This window comes from Adiantum capillus-veneris, chromosome 8, assembly GCF_014529385.1.
Source record: "Adiantum capillus-veneris isolate H3 chromosome 8, ASM1452938v2, whole genome shotgun sequence".
NCBI classification, from domain to species: Eukaryota; Viridiplantae; Streptophyta; class Polypodiopsida; order Polypodiales; family Pteridaceae; genus Adiantum; species Adiantum capillus-veneris.
In genome coordinates this window covers 21,412,007-21,434,820 of record NC_140938.1, presented here as the reverse complement: position 1 = coordinate 21,434,820, position 22,814 = coordinate 21,412,007, and the positions used below count along the sequence as shown (strand labels likewise).

Below are 22,814 nucleotides of genomic sequence, written 5' to 3'. Positions count from 1 at the left end.
AAAATGATAAATTTTTCTTTTTGAGTTTTTTATTTTGATTTTTATTTATTTTTATGCATTAGGCAAAATTTGGACTCACAAACGGGCCCTTTTAAGGAGTTTGACTTTACCTCTCTCTACCAAAACGGGCGCATGATAATTTTTTGCAAACAAACTCCAAAGTTGGCTGAGGTTTGACAGTTAGAATGTCCTCTTCAAGCTCTATCTATTGATATATAGCACGCCATGAGATTCCTCATATTTTAGAAGATTCTTTTTTTGATTCACTTATGATGTGACAACTCTGTCGGAATCTAAATGAATCAAAAAAAGAATCTTCTAAAATATGAGGAATCTCATGGCGTGCTATATATCAGTAGATAGAGCTTGAAGAGAACATTCTAACTGTCAACCTCCGCCAACTTTGGAGTTCGTTTGCAAAAATTTATCCATGCGCCCGTTTTGGTAGAGAGAGGTAAAGTCAAACTCCTTAAAAGGGCCCCTTTGTGAGTCCAAATTTTGCCTAATGTTTGGTCTCTTGTGTGTGTGTGTGAGAGAGAGAAAACGTGTGTGTGTGTTTGTGTATGCGTGTGTGTATGTTTGTTTGTGTGTTGATTTTCTTGTCTTTTCTTTTTTTAAGTCTTTTGTCTTTTGTTCTTTTGTTTGTTGTGTGTGTGTGTGTGTGTGCAGGGATTGGGTCACACGAGGTCAAGAAGTGGATACTGGTTAGAGAGAGTGTGCACGGGCGCAACGAGTGCGGGACAAGGTAAGTGCAAACATGGATGCAGGCGAGGTTGAGTGGGGCCCGGTGGTCGCGGAAGTGGGGCAGGTGAAAATATACATAGATGCAACGAAGTTCAAAAAAATTTCCCGAGAAGGTAAAATTATCCAAAAAATACTTGAAAAATGCTAAGAACAACCAGAAACTTAGTGAGAGTTCTTCGTTTCAAAAATTTCATTTTGGATTGATTTTCCAATCAGATTTTTACAATTTCATCAATTTTTGATAAAAAATTAACAATTTTAAACACTAAATTAGCACAAAAGATGCTGAAAATACAAAAAATTAACAAAATAATTACAAAAATTAGCTGAATTCTTTTTAAAAAATATGTAGCTCGTTCTACTTGATTTCCAACACTTGGAACATCAAGATTAAAATTCCAATCAACTTCCAATGCATTTGACAATCAACTCGATGTAAAATTGACCGTTTTTAACCTCTTTTTGGCCTAATTTTTGACCCAAAAATTAGCAAACTTAATGATGCGATTTGGCAAATTTTTGCACATATGATTAATTATTGTGCTTTGGACTTTGCAATGCATTCAGTTACACATCAATTTTCAATCGATTACTAGTTCAATTATGTGTGCAAAAACTAGCAAAATTAAGCATAAATCCGGTAATAGTGCACACACACAATTTCTACCGCAATTTTGAGGACATAAAGACGTAATTTTAGTAATCTAAAAATGTGAACCATCATTGTCATAACATCATCAAAAAAGTCATTGCCTTTCAAAATTCTAATTGACACCAGTTAAGCCATAATTAGCATTCAGAAGTGCGCACTGTGTCTACACATGGACATACTAATTGCAGTTAAATTTGCACTAATCTTTTGTGAAGTGTAATCAAACTTTAATCAAACTTGCAAATCAAATTGAGTGGGTTAGTACACTCACAATTTCATGAGCAACGCGTCGATTTCCAACTCCAATTGACGTCTACGTACTAGCAACCGCTTAATAATCACAACTCTACTCAATGATTTAACTATGTGTGGCGCACAAAAAGCACATGTGATTAGAAAGTAATTAGAGAGTCTAATTAGGGAAAAATCCCTAATTACACACTAAAAAATCACTCAATTTTAATCAAAATTTTTACAATTTCATATCAAAAGAGTGATGACTAAACCTCTAATTATGCATACACACATGTAAAGCACTTGAATTGGTAGCAGATTAGTCAAATATTAAGGATCAATTAGTGAGAAATTGGGGGTTTTCTACCTAAATCTACTCCTAAACACTCGATTATACTAAAAATTCTCCTCTAGCTTAGGCTACTGTCCCCGAAAACGGTGCCAAATGTTAACTCCCTCGTAGCATAGCTCCTAAAGATCAACAAAATTATCAATCCAAGGATGGTAGCGAACCGGCTAGGGCACGGAAACATCACACATGGGTGATTTTGTGAGAGAAATGAGGTAGAATTGAGTGGGGAAATCACATGAGATTATCTACAATAGGAAGAAGAGAGAACTAATGAAGGAGATTAGTGTATGCACACACGCTAACCCTTATGCTAATCAAGGTTACTAATCGTTTCATGTTCTACTAATTCTCGTGGTCACATCCTAATCACAAGCTCACCCAAGCTCATGGATTTATGATTAGAGTAATGCATGCACAAATCCTTAATCTACACACTAATCTAATCTTGCACACTACTAGAATCAAACATATAATAGGTAGTGAAGAATTAGAGAGCGATTAGTTCTTAATCTACACCATCAAGGCACTAATGCACAACTTAATGAAAAGCAAGAGAAAGACAAAAGGACTCATCTTCATTGCATGCATATAATCGGTCCGTGAAGAGAGTACATGCGGCACCATGCTTCCACCTCCATAGGCTCCTTCTTCTTCTTTCACATGATATGTCCCCTTTCACATGAGCTACATTCACTTATATACCTAGGGTTTTAAAAGTTATGGCCGGCCACCCAAAGTACATGAAGTGAATAAACAGATACAACTTGGAACTCAATGTGAGCCCATGAATATATACATAGCAAATGGAAAAATAATGTCCATGAGAAGGTTAAAATGGCTGCTAACATTGGATGCATCCAATAGGCTTAGGTAGGTTGGAGGTGTTCTGGCTTGGCGAATTGAAATTCTCTCTGCCCGTAGTAGAGCGGAAGGTGATGGGTGGACCGGTCGATCCCTACACAGGGTCCGGTGCTCTGCTAGTTATTTTGTCATAAACTTTTTGATGTTATGGTATACCCAGATTTTGTCATTGCATTAATACATGGTTTCCTGTACCATTTAGATGGGCATTTAAAGATTCTCTAGTGTCATCTTCTCATGTCTCTATGCACTCTATGTCACCCTCCACTATATTTTTCTCTCTCTCTTCCCAGCAACACGGTGTACACATATATTCACCTTCCACAATGGTATATTTTTCTTGTGTACACTTTCATTCATAACACCCATTCAGGGGTAGCACTAGTTGCTAGGTACCTCTGGATGCAGTCTGGCTCATGGCCTAAACTCCATGCTTAGTCGGGCACTAAGAACTCGTCACCTTTGAAATGCTTCTGCAACTCTGATGTATAATTGAAAATTGTATAATTTTGTGCATGGACCCCTGGGTAGGGGTATCTCTCAATGGTAATTGATAGTACATAGTTAGTCAGACCACCAATCCAAGGACCTATACATAGGACCCACTATTCATATTTGGGACACTTTGTGATACCTAGTTAGGTCTTGGAGAACACCTTGTAATCCTGTGCTCTCTTTCTTCTTGAGCACTTTGACTTTGGATCTCTTGTAATCCCAAAGTCCTGTTATTGTATTTGGAGTATACTTTTTAATTTCCAGTATCACTACCAGTTGTACTCTGATTATTCTTCTGAATACAATTCAAGTTCTAGTCTCTTTGTCTCTTCTCATTTCATTTCCAGTTCTGTCTTTCAGTATTTTGAAGTCTGATCTGATCCTTCTAAGTCTAATATCACTAACTCTAAGTACCAACTGGAAAAGATGTATGAACATATCCTGATCGTTCTTTTTGTGCACTTTTTTGGTGTTTGAGGGGAACCGCTTGGAGTGCCCAACTCAACTCCTAAAACAAAACAAAAAAACATATCCAGCTCATTCTAGGGTGAGACAAGGGACATAGAGATCAATGATTTGAGTCCCAATGCTGCCAATATCAGTAAGGATCATGATGACGATGATGAGATGGAAGATGATGATTTTGAGGATGATGAAGCCAGTGGATCCACAAACAACAGTTCAATTTCTAACATGATAGAAGTACCATTACACATACATAACTTCACATCTCCAATGCCATGTATCTCAAGCTGATGAGAGTCACCTAGCTTAAGTGAACCATCTATAGAAGCATAGGTAGAGAACCACTCCTTGTGAGGAGTAACATGAAAGTAGCACCACCTGAGTCAATAATCCAATTCTATTCATAGCATTCATGAAGTGCTAACAACACCTTTGGGAAGTGAAGACTAGTACATCTGCTGATGGCTATGGCATGTCAAGAAAAAAGCCAACATGTGGAGACTCACAACATTGAGATCCTCTATCTTCACACTACTTTTAGGAGGTGTAGGACTTACGATAATGGATTTACCCTTTTCTCTTTGTAATAAATCACAAAATTTCTTCATGTGTCCTTTCTTGTGACAATGGTAGCATTCAATGTTATTGTGTCACATCCATGACTCTTACTATACACATTCTGGCGATCCTAAGAATGACAGCAATTATGAGTACAACCTCTTTGCCATTGATGCTTTTTTTAACTACTTCCACTAGCCATATATGCATCACCATGCTCACAAGGGTCAAGAGATTGACATTGAATCTCTTTTGTGAGCAAAGCACTAGTAACATCACTAAAGACAAGCTTACCCTGAGGGGTAGAAATACTAATGGCAGTGTTAAACACGTCCCATGATGCAGACAAAGAGCATAGCAAGAAAATGGATTTCATTTCATCATCTAAATTTAGTCCTTTAGAAGTCAACCGTGTGATTTGATACACTCTTACCATCCCAAGCTGAGCATAATGACTCCCATTACCTTTGTAGTATTCTTGTCCATAGTTGTAAAGAAAAATGGACTCACCAAGGTGCATGTGAATGGTTTCCATAGCACGAGCATCAAGATCCTTCCACTCATCATCAGTGTAAACACCCTCTTTATGTTCTTTCAGTGGCATTTGCAAGGACCTTATTGACCAAGACATCAAGCATAAGTTGATTCCATATCGTAAAGTTTGTGCCATTAAACTTCTTGATATAATACTCTTCTTTCTCAAAATTTCCAACCATGACCGACAAGAGCAAATGCAAGAGAGTGAGACTAGGAATTTATGGCAAAATTTTTGCAAAACTTTTGGCAGAGTCTTCTTTGCACATAGATCATAATCTTAAGTAAAACTAAGAAAAAAACAATGCATAAAACAACAAAGAATGCTGACTCGGCATAAACTGGCATATACTGCTCAAACGAGTCATCGCAACAACTGCCAACTTGGCATCAAAGCACCTATACCCATCTCTACATATCCTATGGCGAGCCCATAAATGGGTATCTATAGAAACCTAATCCACCTCACATTGGGTATCCCCCGGCTCCCAATTCACGGATTCAAAAAAGCTCATGCAACGACCCTCACAAAAGGCTATGTAGGGACGACTAGCTTGATCCACCTCACATTGGGTAGCCCGACTTCCAATGCTCGGATTCAAGAAACCTCATGCAACGACCCTCACAAAAGGCTATGTAGGCACAACTAGCCACAATCTCAAAAAGGGCTCTTCTAGTACGAGTCTCAAAAGCATATGAGACTGCCAAAGCAAGCCATAATTGACTCCGCAATGACGTATAACGGCAGTATCCGTGCAATACAACGTACATAAAAAACATAGAACCGTCACTACATGTCATAATATCTAATATCTAACTATCCCTAATGATTTTATCATATTGAATTAATCATTTAATGTGGGGAAATAAATCGGGACAAGAGTTAGAATATAGATATGTGCTTTTAGACATATCTTAGCACGTGACCAAAGGGAGAAAAGGCTACATCTCATGAAGGGTCCGAAAGGGAGATGGTCTACCAAAGAAAAATGAGCAGGTAATGGAGCTTAAAAGACCTTAGGGTTAGCTTCATTAAAGACCTCCAAAGGTTAGTGTTAAAAGTCTTGAGACCTAAGACCTTTAGGTACTTTAGACCTTAGGCAAGCTAGGCATGTGCTTAAAGTACCTGCCATGCTTGAGCTAACTAAGGTGCCATAGGTGCTTGAGCTGACTAAGGAGATTGAGGTGCTTGTCGTGCTTAATGACTAAGGTGCTTGAGGTCCTTGATGACTAAGATGATTGAGGTGCTTGATGACAAAGGAGCTTGAGGTTCTTGAAGTCAACATGTTTCCTACAAAGGAGGGGCGAGCCCCAAGAGAAGGGGATGAGAGAGAACACACTACCACTCACCCAAGGGGAACCCTTCCCAAAAGAGGCATGTGGGACACATGTCAATCCCCTAGAAAGGGTGCCCTTATAGTGTGCCCAAAGCCTATGGGTGACCTTAGGCAAGCTAGGCATGTGCTTGAAGTGCCTGCCATGCTTGAGCTGACTAAGGTGCTAGAGGTGCTTGAGATGACTAAGGTGATTGAGGTGCTTGATGACTAAGATTATTGAGGTGCTTGATGACCAAGTAGATTGATGTGATTGAAGTCAAAATGTTGCCTACAAAGGAATGGGAGAGCCCCAAGAGTAGGGGATGAGAGAGAACAGACTACCAGTCACCCAATGGGCACCCTTCCCACAAGAGGCATATAAGACACATATTAAGCCTCTAGCAAGGTTTCCCTCATAGTGTGCCTAAAAACTATTGGATGGCCTTTAAGGAGGTCCAATGAGAGTTTAAATAAATTAATTAATTATTCAATATTTATTTAAGCCCTCTGTCTCAAAGAAAATGCTACCACTATTACTAGTTATGAGTGACTAAAGCATGTGATTGACTAAGCTTGGCAAGGTCCAATGAAGTGAAAGGATGAGCTAGAAGGAGGGATCGGCCAAGGCAAGTAGGGGGGTTGCTTTTGGCTTACACTCTACCACACGCACTCACACACATTCTCTCATTGTGTTGAGCAAGAACTCCATCTCCTTCTCCAATCCTGAGAAGTAGAGAGCCTACACCAACACCCCTTGGGTGTGGAATGCAAATCCAACCAAGGGTCATGCTTTAAAGCAATGATTAACATCTTCTCCATCTTCATTACTATGCTATGCTATGCTCTATGAGTAATGATATGAGAGGAAACAACTTCTTTCTCATATGCTACATCTTCTGCCTCTTCCCTTCCCTCACTCCCTACTAGCTCTCTCCACCTTTGAAGGTATTTAAGGTCTTGAGATTGAAGCCGAGGAAAAGGTAATGTCTTTGCGAGGTAGTTATGGGCATAACTTTGGTGCATGAAGTTTGCCATCTTCATTGCATCAACAAGGTCTCAAGGAACACAAAACATGCATTGTACCAACTATCTCTTCATGCGAGAATCTATAATACAAAAGCCTTTTGGAGGGGGGACTGGCTCCAAGTAAATTTGGTCCTCAACTATTGTTAATTTCTCTTATTCGCTCTCTCTCTTTTACAAGTATTGTTCATGCCAAGCTAGCTAGGTATAATGTTCATTTTTCTACCTTTAATCAAGTACTCTCCTTATGCTCTTTAAGAATTATCTTAAGCAAATGCTCACTATTGTTACATTAATTCCGCTACAATCAATGTTATATCCATATTACTCTGCTACATTGTTATCAGGGCTATTGGTTTCTCTTTTCTTGCTTAAGAGGAGAGGTCCTTAAGTTGTCCATGAAAGGTTAGACCTGTTCATTGCAAGAGGGTAAGTGGGACAGGGATTTATTATCTTGGGTGAAAAGAACTTAGCTCGAGGTGGTACACCATTGGGAACTATAGACTTAATAATGGACTCTTTTGGGTTTTGCCTTTGGCTTAACCATTATTGAAAATCTCAATGGGAACCATAATTAATTTAGCATTGTTAGACCCTCTCCACTACTCTTTGCAATCAATAGTCTCTAAACCATGGGTGTGGCTGCTTGAGAGCTAATTTTCAGAAGTTAAGAAGAGTAACTTCTAAAGTTTTGAAGTTGCCAAAGCACAAAGTAGCATATATATAAATTTAGCTAGCATGGTTGACAATAATAAAGAGAGTAGAATGAATATTGACAACTTTACTTTGTGCATGAAGGTGCTACTAATGATTCCCCCATACATGTGAACTATCTTGTTACTAGGTTGCAACAAGCTATGGCAACCTTGCTTTGCAAGACGAAGTTAACCAAAAACTTCGCACTCACTGGATTCTTTAAACTCACCAAGAAGAGAGAGATCTTAGGTGGCCTCTCGTTGAGACTCCCAAAAGAAAATTCTCGCCAGTGAGAGAAGAGGATGAATCCTGTGAAAGAGAAAGAAGTGAATCTCCAAGTTTTTTGGAAGATGTGGCTCCGCGAAGACAGCGTTCTTGACAATCCCCAACTCCTCTCAAGAGGAAAAGATCATCATATAGTCCTTCTCCTTGTAATTCTGAGGAGGAAGAGAGTAATCAAAAGAAGAAAAAGGCGACACATAGGTCACCCTCTTCTCCATCTTCATCATCTTCCTCCTCTTTCGATGACAGCAACTATTTTTTTCTAGAGAATACAAGAGGAGAGGACATTGCAAATCCTATACTGCTTGAAAAAAGCCTACAAGCTTAAGAAGTTCAAGGAGGGAGGAAAGAGCATCTCTTTTCTCACCTATGATGGAACCTTTGGTGCTATGGACAAAGTTTTGGCCTTCATCCACCAATTTGATGCAACCTTTGGAGATGAGGGCTTTAGGGTGTCCTCCAAGCTACGTCATGTAGCTATGCATTTTCAAAAATTTTCCCAACAATGGTGGGCTAGTCTACGAGGTAATGACGAAGCTCCCAAGACATGGAAAACTCTACGAGTTTCTATAATGAATTAATTTCTTGCAAGCAAGCCAAAGACAAAGTGCTTACCGAATAAAAAAGTCTGAAGCTAACTACCAATGAGTCTATCCACAAGTATGTGGACAAGTTTTGGGATTTACATCTCAAAGCTACTGTCTACCAAACAATATACTTTACCAAACAAAAGCAACAATTTTGAGCAGGACTACCTGAAGATATGGCCGAGTTAATCAACTCTCAAAGGCCTAGGACCATCATTGAGGTGATTATCCTATGGTCACTTCACAAATCAGTTTCCAACAAGGGGCTAAAACGAATTTTAAGCCCATGGAAACTAAAGACCAAAATGAACCTAGAGGGAAGAACAATGCTCAAAATTGTTCCCAAGGCAATTCTAACAACAACAACAACAAGACCAAGGAGAAAGGAGTTTACAAAGGTATAAAATAAACTCTCTTTTGAAGAGTTAGAATCTTTTCACAAAGACTATAAATGTTTCAAGTGTGGGGAGCAAGGACATGGCTATCGTTCTTGCCCCAAAATAAATGCACGCAATGAGACTCTTACAGCTTCCATGGTCAAAGCTCCAAAAGAGGATACTCATTGCAAAGGATCATAACTTTCCTATGCTTGGGGAAAGGTGAGGGAGCATGATGCCTTTATCCTTTTTGACCCTAGCTCTACTCACAACTTCATATCAATGAAGTTGGCCACTAAGCTAACATACAAGCGTTTGAGATGGGAGATACTCTACCTGCCAATGGAGCTTTCATGGGACAACAAGCCTTTGTTACTCCCTTGATTGGGAAATTGAGGCTTCAAGTTTGAAGCTACGTTGACAAAGAGGACTTTTTCATCTCCCTCTCCAACATGAGGATGCTATCCTGGACCACATGGCTGTGAATATGAAATTCCTTGAAAGGAGAATTTATTTCACCTACAAGGAAAAGAATATGTACATAGATGCTAATGAGTCGGGTCATACTATAGCTCTTGTAAATTCACCTGCTTTTGATAAGTCAATGAAAAGCTCAATTTTTGTGTACATAATTTTTGTTAAAGAGTCCATAAATGATTTGAATGTTTTACCAAATCAAAGTGGTAGTAATAAAGAGGAATTAGAGTTGTCTAATTTCCTAAATGGATTTCAAGATGGTTATATCAATGACATCCCTGGAGAGTTACCTCCAAAATGAGGGGATGATGACCATAAGATAGAGTGTCTACCTGGGAGCTCACCGCCTAATAAGACTCCTTATAGAGTTTCTCAAGCTCAACAAGAAGAGATTATGAGGCAAGTGCATGAACTATAGTAGAGAAGGGGATGGTGAGGTCTAGTTCCTCTCTCTTTTGTTCACCCGTCCTATTAGTGCAAAAGAAATATGGCACATACCGTATGTGTGTTGACTATAGAGCATTAAATAGGATTACTATCAAGCTTGCAAATTACTCGTACCACGGATAGAAGATCTATTTGATAAGGTACAAGGCTCTACCTACTTTGGTAGGATTGACCTTAAAAGCGGCTATCATCAAATAAGGATAGTGAATGAAGATATTGTAAAGATTGCTTTCCACACAACATTTGGTCTTTATAAATATCTTGTCATGCCTTTTGGTTTGACAAATGCTCTGGCCACATTCAACCACCTAATGGAGAAATTTTTTAGATCCAACTGCAAGTTTACTGGAATGTTCTTTGATGATATCATCATCTACTCCAATTCTCTTGAGGAACATAAGCAACATCTTCAAGTAATCTTTCTAGATTTGAGGGAGAATAAACTTTTCATTAATCAAAAGAAGAGTGAATTTTTCCTTCAAGAGATTCAATACTTAGGTCACATTATCTCTCAAGATGGTATCCGTATGGATGCGACAAAGTTAGAGCCAATAAAAGGATGGCCTAACCCAAGGAATCTACATGAGCTACATAGATTTATTGGTATGTGTGTATACTATAGACGCTTCATAGAATTTTTTTTGCAAATAGCAGGACCATTACATGACTTAACAAAGAATAACGTTAAGTATACATGGACTACAAAAGAGAAAAATGCTTTTGACAAGCTCAAAGAAAAGCTTACCTCTCAACCTGTGCTTACACTGTCGGATCTCTCAAAACCATTTGAGGTCCAATGTGATGCTTGTGGAGATTGCCTTGGAGCAGTTTTGCATCGAGAAGGGCATGCCATAGCATACAAAATTCGCAAACTCAATTTCAATGAGCAAGTATTGGGCATATATGAAAAGGAGCTACTAGCTGTTCTACATGCGCTTGACACATGGAAGCATTATCTTTTGGGGACTCCATTCATCCTATGAACGGATCACCAAAGTCTTAAGTACTTCATGACGCAAACCAAGATTTTTGACAAAAAAATGAGGTGGGAAAATTTTCTTTCGCAATTTGCTTTTCATATTGCTGGCAAGCACAATCAAGTGGCTGATGCACTATCACAACAACCAAAAGTAAATGCAGTGTCTATAGCAACTCACAATGATCTATCTTCTATGATAGATGAGTATGCTACTGACCCTGATTTCAATGATATAATGTCAACCCTTGCCTTAGGGAAGAAAGAAGAGTCGTTCACCTTGTAAGATGGTTATCTTCACCATGGAAATAGGCTATGTTTTACCAACTCTCTTTGTGAGAAAGTAATGTATGAATCCCATGCTTCTCCCTATGTGGGACATAGAGGGATTCAACCTACTCTTTGAGGAGTAGAGATGTATTTGTATCGGCCTACCATGAAATTCGACATACAAGAGCATGTTTCAAAATGTGTGGTATACCAAAAGACCAAGCATGGTAGAGGGAAGCAACGTTAATTACTCCAGCCATTGCCAATTCCTAATTTGCCATGGGAGAGTATATCTATGGATTTTATCTTTGAATGACCAAAGTCTATCCATGGGAATACAAAAATATGGACAATAGTTGACAGGTTTAGCAAACAAGCACATTTTATACCTGTCAAAAAGACTATTAAGGTACATCAAATGGAAACCCTCTTCATATCACAAATTTTCAAACACCATGGCTTGTCAATATCCATAGTGCCAAATAGAGATCCTCAAATGACTAGTAATTTTTGGAAGGTCTCTTTGAGAATCTAGGTACAAGGCTAAATTTCTCTTCAACCTATCACCCACAAACGGATGCCAAAGTGAGATAGCTAACCTTACGATTCTAGAGCTACTTCAAGACTATGTCACAAAAGTAGATCAATGCTCACAATGAGAGAAGTACCTACGTCTTGTAGAATATGCGTACAATAACACTGTCCATACTACTACAGGGAAGGCACCCTTTAAAATCATTGAGGGAAGACCTAAAAGTCCCTTGCTACTTCAGGTACATGGGAAGATCTTCACTACTACTGATGAGTATAGCCGAGACCTACAAGAATCTTTTCAAAAGATTAAGGAGGCTATATCCATCCCACAAAAAAGTAAAGAAGTTGCTAATAACAAGCACAAAAGGGCCTTAACTTTCAGGAAAATGATTGGGTCCTACTCAAGTTTCCCAAGGCTCAATTGAGGCAAACGACGAGCAAAAATCCTACGGGCCACCAAAAGTATTACGCTAAACTAGCAAAAAGATACTATGGTCCTTTTCAAATCTTAAAACCAATCAACAAGATGGCCTATCAACTAATGTTTCCCAATCATTGGCTCATACACAATGCTTTTCATGTGAGCCTACTTAAGCCTTACAAAGGAGAACCACCAAGAGAACCAATAATTGAGGACCCGCCCGAGATCGAGAGGTGCTCTAGCCCAAATCCATCCTTCGACATGAAGACAAGGTACTAAGACATGGTAAGATTATCCAATGATATCTTATTAAGTGCAAAAATTATCCTTTTGAAGATGCTAGATGGATGAAAGAAACACAACTTAATGATAGTATGAACCTTGTCAATGCTTACAATGCTACACTAGAGTAAGCAAACGTAATTTTTTTTAAAAAAATGAACAATGATTTTGTCTTATAAGACTATTTCTCTTTTTAATGTGCACAAATTTAAGTAGTATGCATGCTTAGAATCTTGTTTGTGATGACGACGTCTCCCAAACACCAAGTAGAATTTGCCACTCTACTTTGGGAGTATGATATGGACTAAAGAGAAGACATGCTTGCGGTAGCTAAGTCTCTTAAGTACCAAATGGACTAGTCATCTATTCTAGAATGATGTCGTAGGGTAAAAAGGGACCCTCTACCCGCTAACAAACATAGACTAATGACTAAGGCTTTATCTTCTCTACCTTATAGCCCATAGTCGAGGACGACTATGGTTTCAAGAGAGAGGTAATGTCATAAAGCTAATATCTAACTATCTCAAATGATTTTCTCATATTGAATTGATCATTTAATGTAGGAAACTAACTGGGAACAAGAGTTAGAATATAGATATGTGCTTTTAGACCTATCTCAGGACGAGACCAAAGGGAGAGAGGGCTACATCTCATGAAGGGTCCAAAAGGGAGATGGTCTACCAAAGAAAAATGAGCAGGTAATGGAGCTTAAAAGACCTTAGGGTTAGCTTCATTAAAGACCTCCAAAGGTTAGTGTTAAAAGTCATGAGACCTAAGACCTTTAGGTACTTTAGACCTTAGGCAAGCTAAGAATGTGCTTGAAGTGCCTGCCATGCTTGAGCTAACTAAGGTGCCACAGGTGCTTGAGCTGACTAAGGTGATTGAGGTGCTTGTTGTGCTTCATGACTAAGGTGCTTGAGGTCCTTGATGACTAAGATGATTGAGGTGCTTGATGGCCAAGGAGCTTGAGGTGCTTGAAGTTAACATGTTTCCTAAAAAGGAGGGGGCGAGCCCCAAGAGTAGGGGATGAGAGAGAACACACTACCACTCACCCAAGAGGCACCCTTCCCAAAAGAGGCATGTAGGACACATGTCAAGCCCCTAGCAAGGGTGACCTCGTAGTGTGCCTAAAGGATATTGGATGGCCTTTAAAGAGGTCCAATGAGAATTTAAATTGATTAATTAATTATTCAAGACCTCTCTCTCAAAGGGGAAAGGAGGACACTTGTCCAAATGCTACCACTATTACTAATTATGACTAAAGCATGTGATTGGCTAAGCTTGGCAAGGTCCAATGAAGTGAAAGGATGAGCTAAAAGGAGGGGTCGACCAAGGCAAGTAGGGAGGTTGCTTTTGGCATACACTCTACCACACACACTCACACACATTCTCTCATTATGTTGAGCAAGAACTCCATCTTCTTCTCCAAGCTTGAGAAGGAGAGAGCCTATACCAGCACCTCTTGGCTATGGGATGCAAATCCAACCAAGAGTCATGCTTCAAAGCAATTCTTACCAATTTCTTTATCTTCATTACTATGATATGCTATATTCTATGAGTAATGATATGAGAGGAAACTAATTCTTTCTCGTATGCTACATCTTCTTTCTCTTCCCTTCCCTCACTCCCTGCTAGCTCTCTCCACCTTTGAAGGTGTTTGAGGTCTTGGGATTGAGGCTGGGGACAAGTTAACATTTGTGCAAGGTAGTTATGGGCATAACTTTGGTGCATGAAGTTTACCATCTTCATTGCATCAACAAAGGTCTCAAGGAACACAAAGCATTAGTATTGTACTAAGTCTCTCTTGAGGCTTTCCCCCTTGCTCGAGCACCAATGACAAATTGAACGGCAATAACTATGGTCATTGGAATTTGATCACGCGACTCTGGTTCTCACAAAAAGGCTTAAGGGATATTGTTTACAGCTCGGAGTCTCGTCCCATGTGGGATTCTAAAAATAGGTCTCGCCTTCAAGATGACAAATATCTCAAATCGTGTGTCGATTGGGATGCAAGTAATGCGAAGGGAATGTCAGCCATTGCAAAATCTCTGACAAAGGACATTTCTCTAGCCAGTCACTTTGAAGACTACCAACGATATGTGGTTTAAGCTCGTCGAAATATTTGACCGGATTCTACTATGCGAGTAGTCACCCTTCTTGGGTAATTATTTGCCTTTTACTTTCCACAAGGTAACAATGTTCCATGCGATCATTTCTTATGAAGGCTAAATTTATTCATGATCAACTATCGGCTATGAGAGGTGCACTGGCGAGTACATAATTAGCTGCTTTGGTTCTCACGATGTTGCCTGAGTCACATGAAATAGTGTCTAGGACACTTTGGCTACAACTCACGAATGCTGGAATTTGATGATCTCAACTCTTTTCTCATTGAAGAGGAAGTAGTGTTGTTAACTCAAGGCAATTCAGATTTTTGAGAAAGGTGAGGAAGCTCTTGCTGCTTCGGACCCAAAAAGAAGACCAAGAACTGTTGTTGCATTACGAGAAGCATGGTCATTTGGCAAAATATTGCAGATCCAAAGGCAAAGACAGAGGCTCTACAAAGGACAAAGGTAAAAGCAAGCATCAGGAGGAAAATAATGATAATGACTCAGGGAAGGACAACAAAGAGGCTGCTAGTGTAGTGGACTCTACACTGGCACGGACACTCTCCTTCTAGTCACATGGAGACTAGTGATGCCACCAGCTTTAGCCAGCAGAAGGCTTGTGAGTGGCAGAGAGGGGTACACAATGCTCCATATAATTAATTTGGACCCTATGTTGGACTTCAAGTTACCGGTGTTTGAACTCGTGGTCGGAGTTCAAGGCGCATGAATCTAGCACGGAACCAATCAGACGTATCTAAAACACTTTGGATGAGTGAACCAATACATTGTTGTTTGTCGTGTATCATGGACATGATGTGTTCCATAGTTCATTATCTTTGACAATTCAAATCTCCTAAAAAGGCAACTGATGCTCAAGATGGCATTCTTCTAAAGTACAAAGTTGAGGGTAGCAAATTCACCAACATGACTGGTGTTGTTGGGGTGTCATGGTAGATTCTTCATTGACTTGGTCTCACTGTTTTTGTCCAGTATGAGCTGCAGAGAGGGTGTTACAATGTTGGCATCTCAAGTGAGCTGCCGAATGTGGTCCATTATTCATTTTGGCTTTTAGGTATTTAATTTTTACTTATTTGTCAAAGTCTAGGTAGGGAAGTTTATTGAGTTTGGTATATACGTAATCCCTTGCCTCCATTGTATTACACATTTAGTTATTCATTGCCAAGGTTGATTGGTTCAAGAGACACACTCTCTCTCTCTCTGTCTCTCTCTCTCTCTCTCTCTCTCTCTCTCTCTCTCTCTCTCTCTCTCTCTCTCTCTCTCTCTCTCTCTCTCTCTCTCTCTCTCTCTCATGCTCACTCGCCTTGGTCTTTACGCTTTCATATTGCCGACTTTGACACCTCCCCCCTTCAAAAACGAGGTACTTCCATGTAGTGGGATTTGGGAGCAAAGCGCCACAAGATGTGAGGGGCGAATGAGCGTTGAGTTGCCATGAGCAAGCTGAACGTGCATTGGTAGGCAAGTTGAACGCTAGAGAGGTTAGATCGCCTTGTGTGAATTGGAGGGAGTGGAAAGGCTGCAAGGGTGTTTGGCCCTCCTACACAGGCTGAATACACCCCTAGGGTTCAGATTGCATGGGGGAGGGAAAGTATAAGGGGCGTGGCTCTATTGTGGCTTCAGTAGATTGGTCAAAACTAGCACCATCCTCTTTCCGGCCCAACACAGGCTCGGGTTGCCTCCCCCCTCGAAAATGAGGTACTTCCTTGCACTTTTCAGCAAGATTTGCGTGCAAAGCGCACACAAAATGTGAGGGATGAATGAGCATTGTCCTGCCATGAGCAAGTTGAACGTGCATTGGTGGGCAAGCTGAGAGGTTACACCCCCTTGTGTGGACTTGAGGGAGTGGAAAAGCTCCAAAGGGGTTTACACCCTAAGGGTGGATTCAGAAACGTCTGCCGTGGGCCTCGCTATAAAACAAATATAGAACAATCATGCAGAACACGTCAATTGCGATCAAATCCAGCTTATTGAACTTAGGGTCTAGATTCTAGAAGCCACTAGTGAAGGACATTTATGTTACCCGCGTTCGTCTTCATTTTAACTCTTGTAATGTTAGTTTGATTGTACAACTGATTCAAGGCAAGGTTGTTATAGTGTTGGACGTTTCATCTTGTGAGTACATATTAATTATTGTAGTAGAGTTGTTGATGTAGTCATGCAGATGCACCTTATCTATAATACATGCACCCAAGGTACAATTGATCTCATCTAAGGCTGGTTTTCTTTCATGAATAATGGTCAAGAACTAAAACAATTTAGGGTCCGTTGCATGTCTTACAGAGCATGACATCTTGTACAAAGTTGCATGTAGCTAGTGGACCGAACTTGTGATATGGGATGTGTTACAAAGCTCCCATGTGTGACTAAAAACTGGGTCCGGTAGTTGGGCAAGAGAACACATTTGTTGATGAAGGGATCGACCAATGTACTGCTTGTTACATTGATATTTTTACTTGCGATAAGGTCAAAAGTCGTTTGTGCTAACATGGATAGCTCGTCTATACTTATAATATCTACCTCTTTAAAACAGGATGCGAAAAATTCTAAAACAAGAAAATAGATAAAGCATGAATGAACTGCAACAATAAATGAGGTGCTTTACTGACCTGCACTGTTGTATTGCTGCTTTTTGATTGTCCAATCTATAGGCCGATATTTGAGTGAAGCTACAAAAAAGCAATGTGAATAGTTAAACATAACATCTTGCAATGAAACGTCACAAATTGAAAGTGCAAAGTATATAGTATATAGTGTACGTCATACAGAGGTGCCATACAAAAGTATGGTGGAGAGTTGGCATTGTGGTCTCTCCACCAAAAAATTATAAGAAATGGAAGCCGTGCCCTGCCCCATAGCGTTTATGTGTTGCACCAAGCAAACACATGCGCATGGGAAATTGAATGCAGATAACGGACCTTGCAATGTTGGAGAGTTGAAGTCGCGCTTGTGCAATTGTAATTGCAACATGTAGTGTTGTGAATATATGTCCTGCTCGTTAAAATTCCCCCAACTGCTCGTTTGTTTTTCCCTACAGCTTGCTCTTGCTCTTATTAAGGATACCTCACCAGTGCCTCGGCTGCAAATCTTGTTGCTCAATGACCTCCTTTGTTGAAGCACTACTTCCTGCAAAAGCCAACGCTCCCCCATTAATTTCTTTAAACTACTCGCTAGTGGCTTCCTATTCTTTGTAGCTGCACGCTCTGTTTAGATTCTCTTGCCTCGTTCTTACCCGCTCTTCAACTAGCACTACCCGTTGCCTCTTTATAACGTTCCAGCTCCCCTTATATTTTTCCCTCTTTATGTTGGTTTATGACCTTACACCAGGTGACACAAACTTCCCAAGTCTTCTTCACGCCCTCAACCTACAACTCCCCACCCATCAACTCTTTTCATCCTCAGTCTGTGCACCTCACTTGCTCCTGTGCTACTCTGCCAGCCCTCTTTGATTTTGGTTAGCACTGCTCCCTCGAGAAACCCCCAGCTTTGGTGCTTTTTCTTGCCAAAAGCCAACACCATCAACAATTAGCACCCTCATATGCTATGCTGCTTGGCCTTCTTATACCTAGTGCTTTTCGAGCGAGATCGTAGCGCAAGTTCACGTCGCTTTTTAACCCACACGCAGTATGTAGCCGGCTTTATCATCACCATCATCAGTTTTGCAATCTTCACGGTGCTGCTACCGCTTATCGAGCTCATCTTCACCAAGCTCGTGGGCAAAGGAAACTTTGCTAGAGTGCTGGAAGTGGAAATCGCAATATCTGTGGTGTCAACGGTGATTTCTCTCATAGGCATGAGAGTAGGTGGGGCTATGTTGAGGGTACTGGTAGAGGTACTCTTCATCATATGCTGCTGCAGGTCCATAGGGCTACTCTTGCTTTAGCATCCCCCCAATCCATGCTCCTCAACCGCGCCCCCATGTTTTGGGTGGGCCTGCCTACCTCGAGATGCCTGCCAACCTCCTTCGCCGTCGATCCCCTTACCCGCCCCTTGTGTCACTTAGTGTCGTGGGTGGGCGAGAGCGCATGGCCATCTAATCATAGACGTCGAAGTGCAAATTAAGGACGACCTCCCCTCAGGCCCAAAGGATGGGCGCGCTACTAGCAAGGCTTGATCACTCGGGTGCATCTACGTTAGTGACTCTAACCACTTGACCAATTGCTTGGTTGTGATACTTGAGAGACAAATTATGCACATTTCCTTGTTTGTGAAGTGGGCAACACCCGTTATGCAATCTTTTCATTTTTGAGGGCACGTGAAAGGCCTTCACTAAGACTTCATGTCGTACGACACCCTCCAACCGAGTCCAACAAAAGTCGTATTACCAAATCAACCAAAGCAAGTAAACGTGGAAAGCGATGGGCACACAGCGCGTAGAGAGGGCTTTTCCGGGCAGAAAGCACTCAATCACGCGCACTTGCAGTCACATATCAAAGCTAAAATCCTCCAATTTCTATTTTTCTTTGCAAGAGCCCACAATTTCCTTTTCCAATTGGGCATTACCACTAGTCTCTCATTGTTCACGAGCAGATATAATTCTGCTCTGCTGAGATCGGCATGGGTATCAAAGCATTCGTCGAGGGTGGCCTCGCTTCGGTGGTGGCTGGAGGCTCGACGCACCCCCTCGACCTGATAAAGGTGCGCATGCAGCTGCAGGGAGAGGCCCCCCAGGTGCAGGGCTCGCATCGTCGACCAGCTATGGCGCTCGCTTTGAGGCCGGGAAGCACCGAATTGCGACGCTTCTACTCTGCGGCTGTTGCTACTCACGTCGCAGCTACGCAAAGAGGGCCCATGGCTGTTGGCGCCGAGATCGTACGCACGGAGGGAGTGAAGGCGCTCTTTTCCGGCGTATCTGCCACGGTGCTGCGGCAGTGCCTGTATTCGACGACGCGAATGGGGCTGTACGAGGTTCTGAAGCAGAGGTGGGCGTGGAAAGACGGGAAGTTACCGGTGGTGAAGAAGGTGGGCGCGGGGCTGATAGCGGGGGCGATTGGGGCGGCCATTGGAAACCCAGCAGACGTGGCCATGGTGCGGATGCAAGCAGACGGGCGGCTACCGAGGGTACAGAGGCGCAACTATGCCGGCGTGGGGGACGCGCTGTGGCGCATGATGAAGCAGGAAGGGGTGCGCGTGCTATGGCGAGGATCAGCACTGACGATGCAAAGAGCGATGGTGGTAACGGCGTCGCAGCTGGCGACGTACGATCAGGCCAAGGAGAGCTTGGCACGGCGACGGCTACTGCCGCCAGGGATTGCCACCCATGTGGTGGCCAGCTGCGCTGCGGGCCTGGTGGCGTCGCTAGCTTCCAACCCCATCGACGTCATCAAAACGCGTTTCATGAACATGACGCCCGGCACTTACACTGGCGGGCTTGACTGCGCCCTCAAGACCATCCGCTCTGAAGGGCCCCTGGCTCTCTACAAGGGCTTCCTGCCCACGGTCATGCGTCAAGGCCCCTTCACCATTGTTCTCTTCGTCAGCCTTGAGCAGATCCGCCACCTCCTCCGCCACTTATGAGGATCAATTTGACTATTGACCAAATTGACCACCCCTAAGCATTCACAAATTTTTCGTCAATCCTAAAGGGCAACGGTCATGGAGATGCCTATTCTTTTTCTAATGAAACATACATTTTTTTGGAAAATAATTTTGACAAATATATGAAATTTGTGTTTGGCTCCATAAGATAGTGGGCACTTATGAGAAGACAAGGGTGTAAGTGCAATCATGTTTCCAAAGTTACGATAATTGTGAGAGGTGGCCAATGCAATTGGAGTTTCCACCTGAGTTTACACACACACACACACACACATGAGCGCGCACACACACACACACACACACACACACACACACACACACACACACACATGAGGAAGAAGAAGAAGCAGAAGAAGAGAGATTTAACGTCGTAGAAAACTATCCCAAGAGACCTTAAACATCTAGCCGACGAGGAGAGTTGAACTCAGAGTCAGAGAGAGAGAGAGAGAGAGAGAGAGAGAGAGAGAGAGAGAGAGAGAGAGAGAGAGAGAGATGCATTTCTTAAAGAAAAGAAGTAACATCGTGTTGAGAGACAAAGGGGGTGGACATGAGCCAGCAAACTTGGTTAGCCGACATGAGCAAAAATCGAGTGGAGGGCTTGGGTGCCAGAGGAAGAAGTAGTGGACACAGTTGCAACTCGGACAATGGTTGAGAGCTCAAGTGTAGGGGAGAATGCAGGCGGTCAAGTGTTGACATCTTGGGAGAGATAAGACATGTTATCCTGCATGTTGTGCCTACTAATGTTGCTGCTACTACTGCTGCTACTCTCTCTCTCTCTTTGTGGACTTGGGGAAGTACGCAAAAGTAGTAGGAGAGAAAGGACATGCCATGGCAATCACATAAGGTAACTCGCATCTTGAAGTGTGTAAAGCCCCGTGCGCGTGCATGCAAGGAAGGGGGGAAATAGGAGAAGAGGAGAGCTTAGGTTTGGAAGAAACACACAGTTGCAATGCTTCAACTAGTGTCTCTTGATTGTATTTTTGTATAAGAGGTCAAAGAGGGTTGATAAGTTAGGTTAGTTTCACACGGGACGGCCATGACGGCCTTTACCCAATAATGTCCCACTTAAAGGCCAATGTGGCCATAAGTGGCGACTAAAGTCAGTCACGTACAACCGTGAAGCACGACAGATTCACCCCTATACAAAACTTCTCAACATACACCCATTAACTCAATGCAATGTGCAAACAGCTCCGTAGGTAGGCTCTTTGTAAGAGCATCTTCTTGGTTGTCATTAGTGTGGACCTTGACAAGCTCCAAGCGCTTATCCGTCAATGCATTTCGAATGAGATGATACCTCACCTCAATGCGTTTTGACTTGGAATGAAACATGGGATTCCTTGCCAAAGCAATGGCACCTGATTATCACAATGCAGATCTCGAACTTGATGGATGTCTAGATCTCCCACTAAAGGTGGCAACCATATAGCTTCTTTGCTGGCATCTGACGCTGCAACATACTCAGCCTCTGTATTGGAAGAAGAGTACAATATTGGAGACATGATGTCCAAGAAATGGCTCCTCTTGCAAATATGGAAATGTATCGAGACGTAGATCTCCTACTATCTCTGCAACCCACATAATCTGCATCCGTGTAACCAACAATAGATGAATCACTATTGCCAAAGCGTAAACACTTGCTTGTTGTACCCTTCAAGTATTTGGGGATATGTTTCATTGCTATCCAATGTTGTTTTCTAGGATTAGCCATATATTGACTAACCACTCCCATTGCAAATGCAATGTCTGGCCTTGTAGCTACAGTAGCATACATAAGACTGCTTACAACTGAAGAGTATGACACATTTGCCATTCCTGCTCTCTCAACATTTGACTTGGGAGAATCTTCCTTGGTAAGTTTCAAATATGACGATAGTGCTTTCCCCCCTTGCATGTTGAGACGTTGCAAGACTTTGTGGATATAGGATTCATGGCATAAATCAAGAATGCCTCTTTTCGTGTCTCTCTTGATATGCATACCAAGAAAATAATTAGCTTCACCCAAATCTTTCATAGCAAAGTTTTGGCTCAACATTTGCTTCAATTTGGAAATCTCCTCAATGGACTTTCCTGCAATAAGCATGTCATCTACATATAAAATGAGAATGACCAAAGAACCATCACTGAGTTTCTTTGTATACAAGCAATGATCCTCTTGACTCCTTCTAACACCCTGGGACCGTAGAAAAGCGTCAAATGTTTGATACCATTGCCTAGCTTTAACACTAGAATGGTAACCTAACAGGACATAAAAGTGTCCTTTCAGGGTTTTGGGAAAAAATTCCAAAACCATAGTAGATCCACTCATTTTGAAAAATCCTTTCATGAGCATATAGTTCAATAACTACTACATATGGAAAAAAATGAGAAACTTGTGATTTTTCTCATCCCTTGGTCACTACAAGCCTCCAAAGTTGATGGACCAGTGCATTTTGCCCAAAACAGCAATTTCTTACGGTTGATTGCATATAAATAAGAGTGGAGATTTTTGTAGGACATGAGATAAAATGTCCCGTTAACTTCAATGGGTTGGTGACCAAAACATATGGTTGCTTTTACCTCACTAATTT

General features: G+C 41.5%; 1 protein-coding gene across 1 annotated transcript; it reads left to right on the top strand.

The window, feature by feature from the left end:
* Positions 1-19,179: 19,179 nt before the first annotated feature.
* On the top strand, positions 19,180-20,403 carry LOC147451784 (mitochondrial uncoupling protein 4-like). The gene has a single exon (XM_086518816.1). It carries the CDS (start codon positions 19,264-19,266, stop codon positions 20,221-20,223), a length of 960 nt encoding a protein of 319 aa, XP_086374942.1. The 5' UTR covers positions 19,180-19,263; the 3' UTR covers positions 20,224-20,403.
* The last annotated feature ends 2,411 nt before the right edge of the window (positions 20,404-22,814 follow it).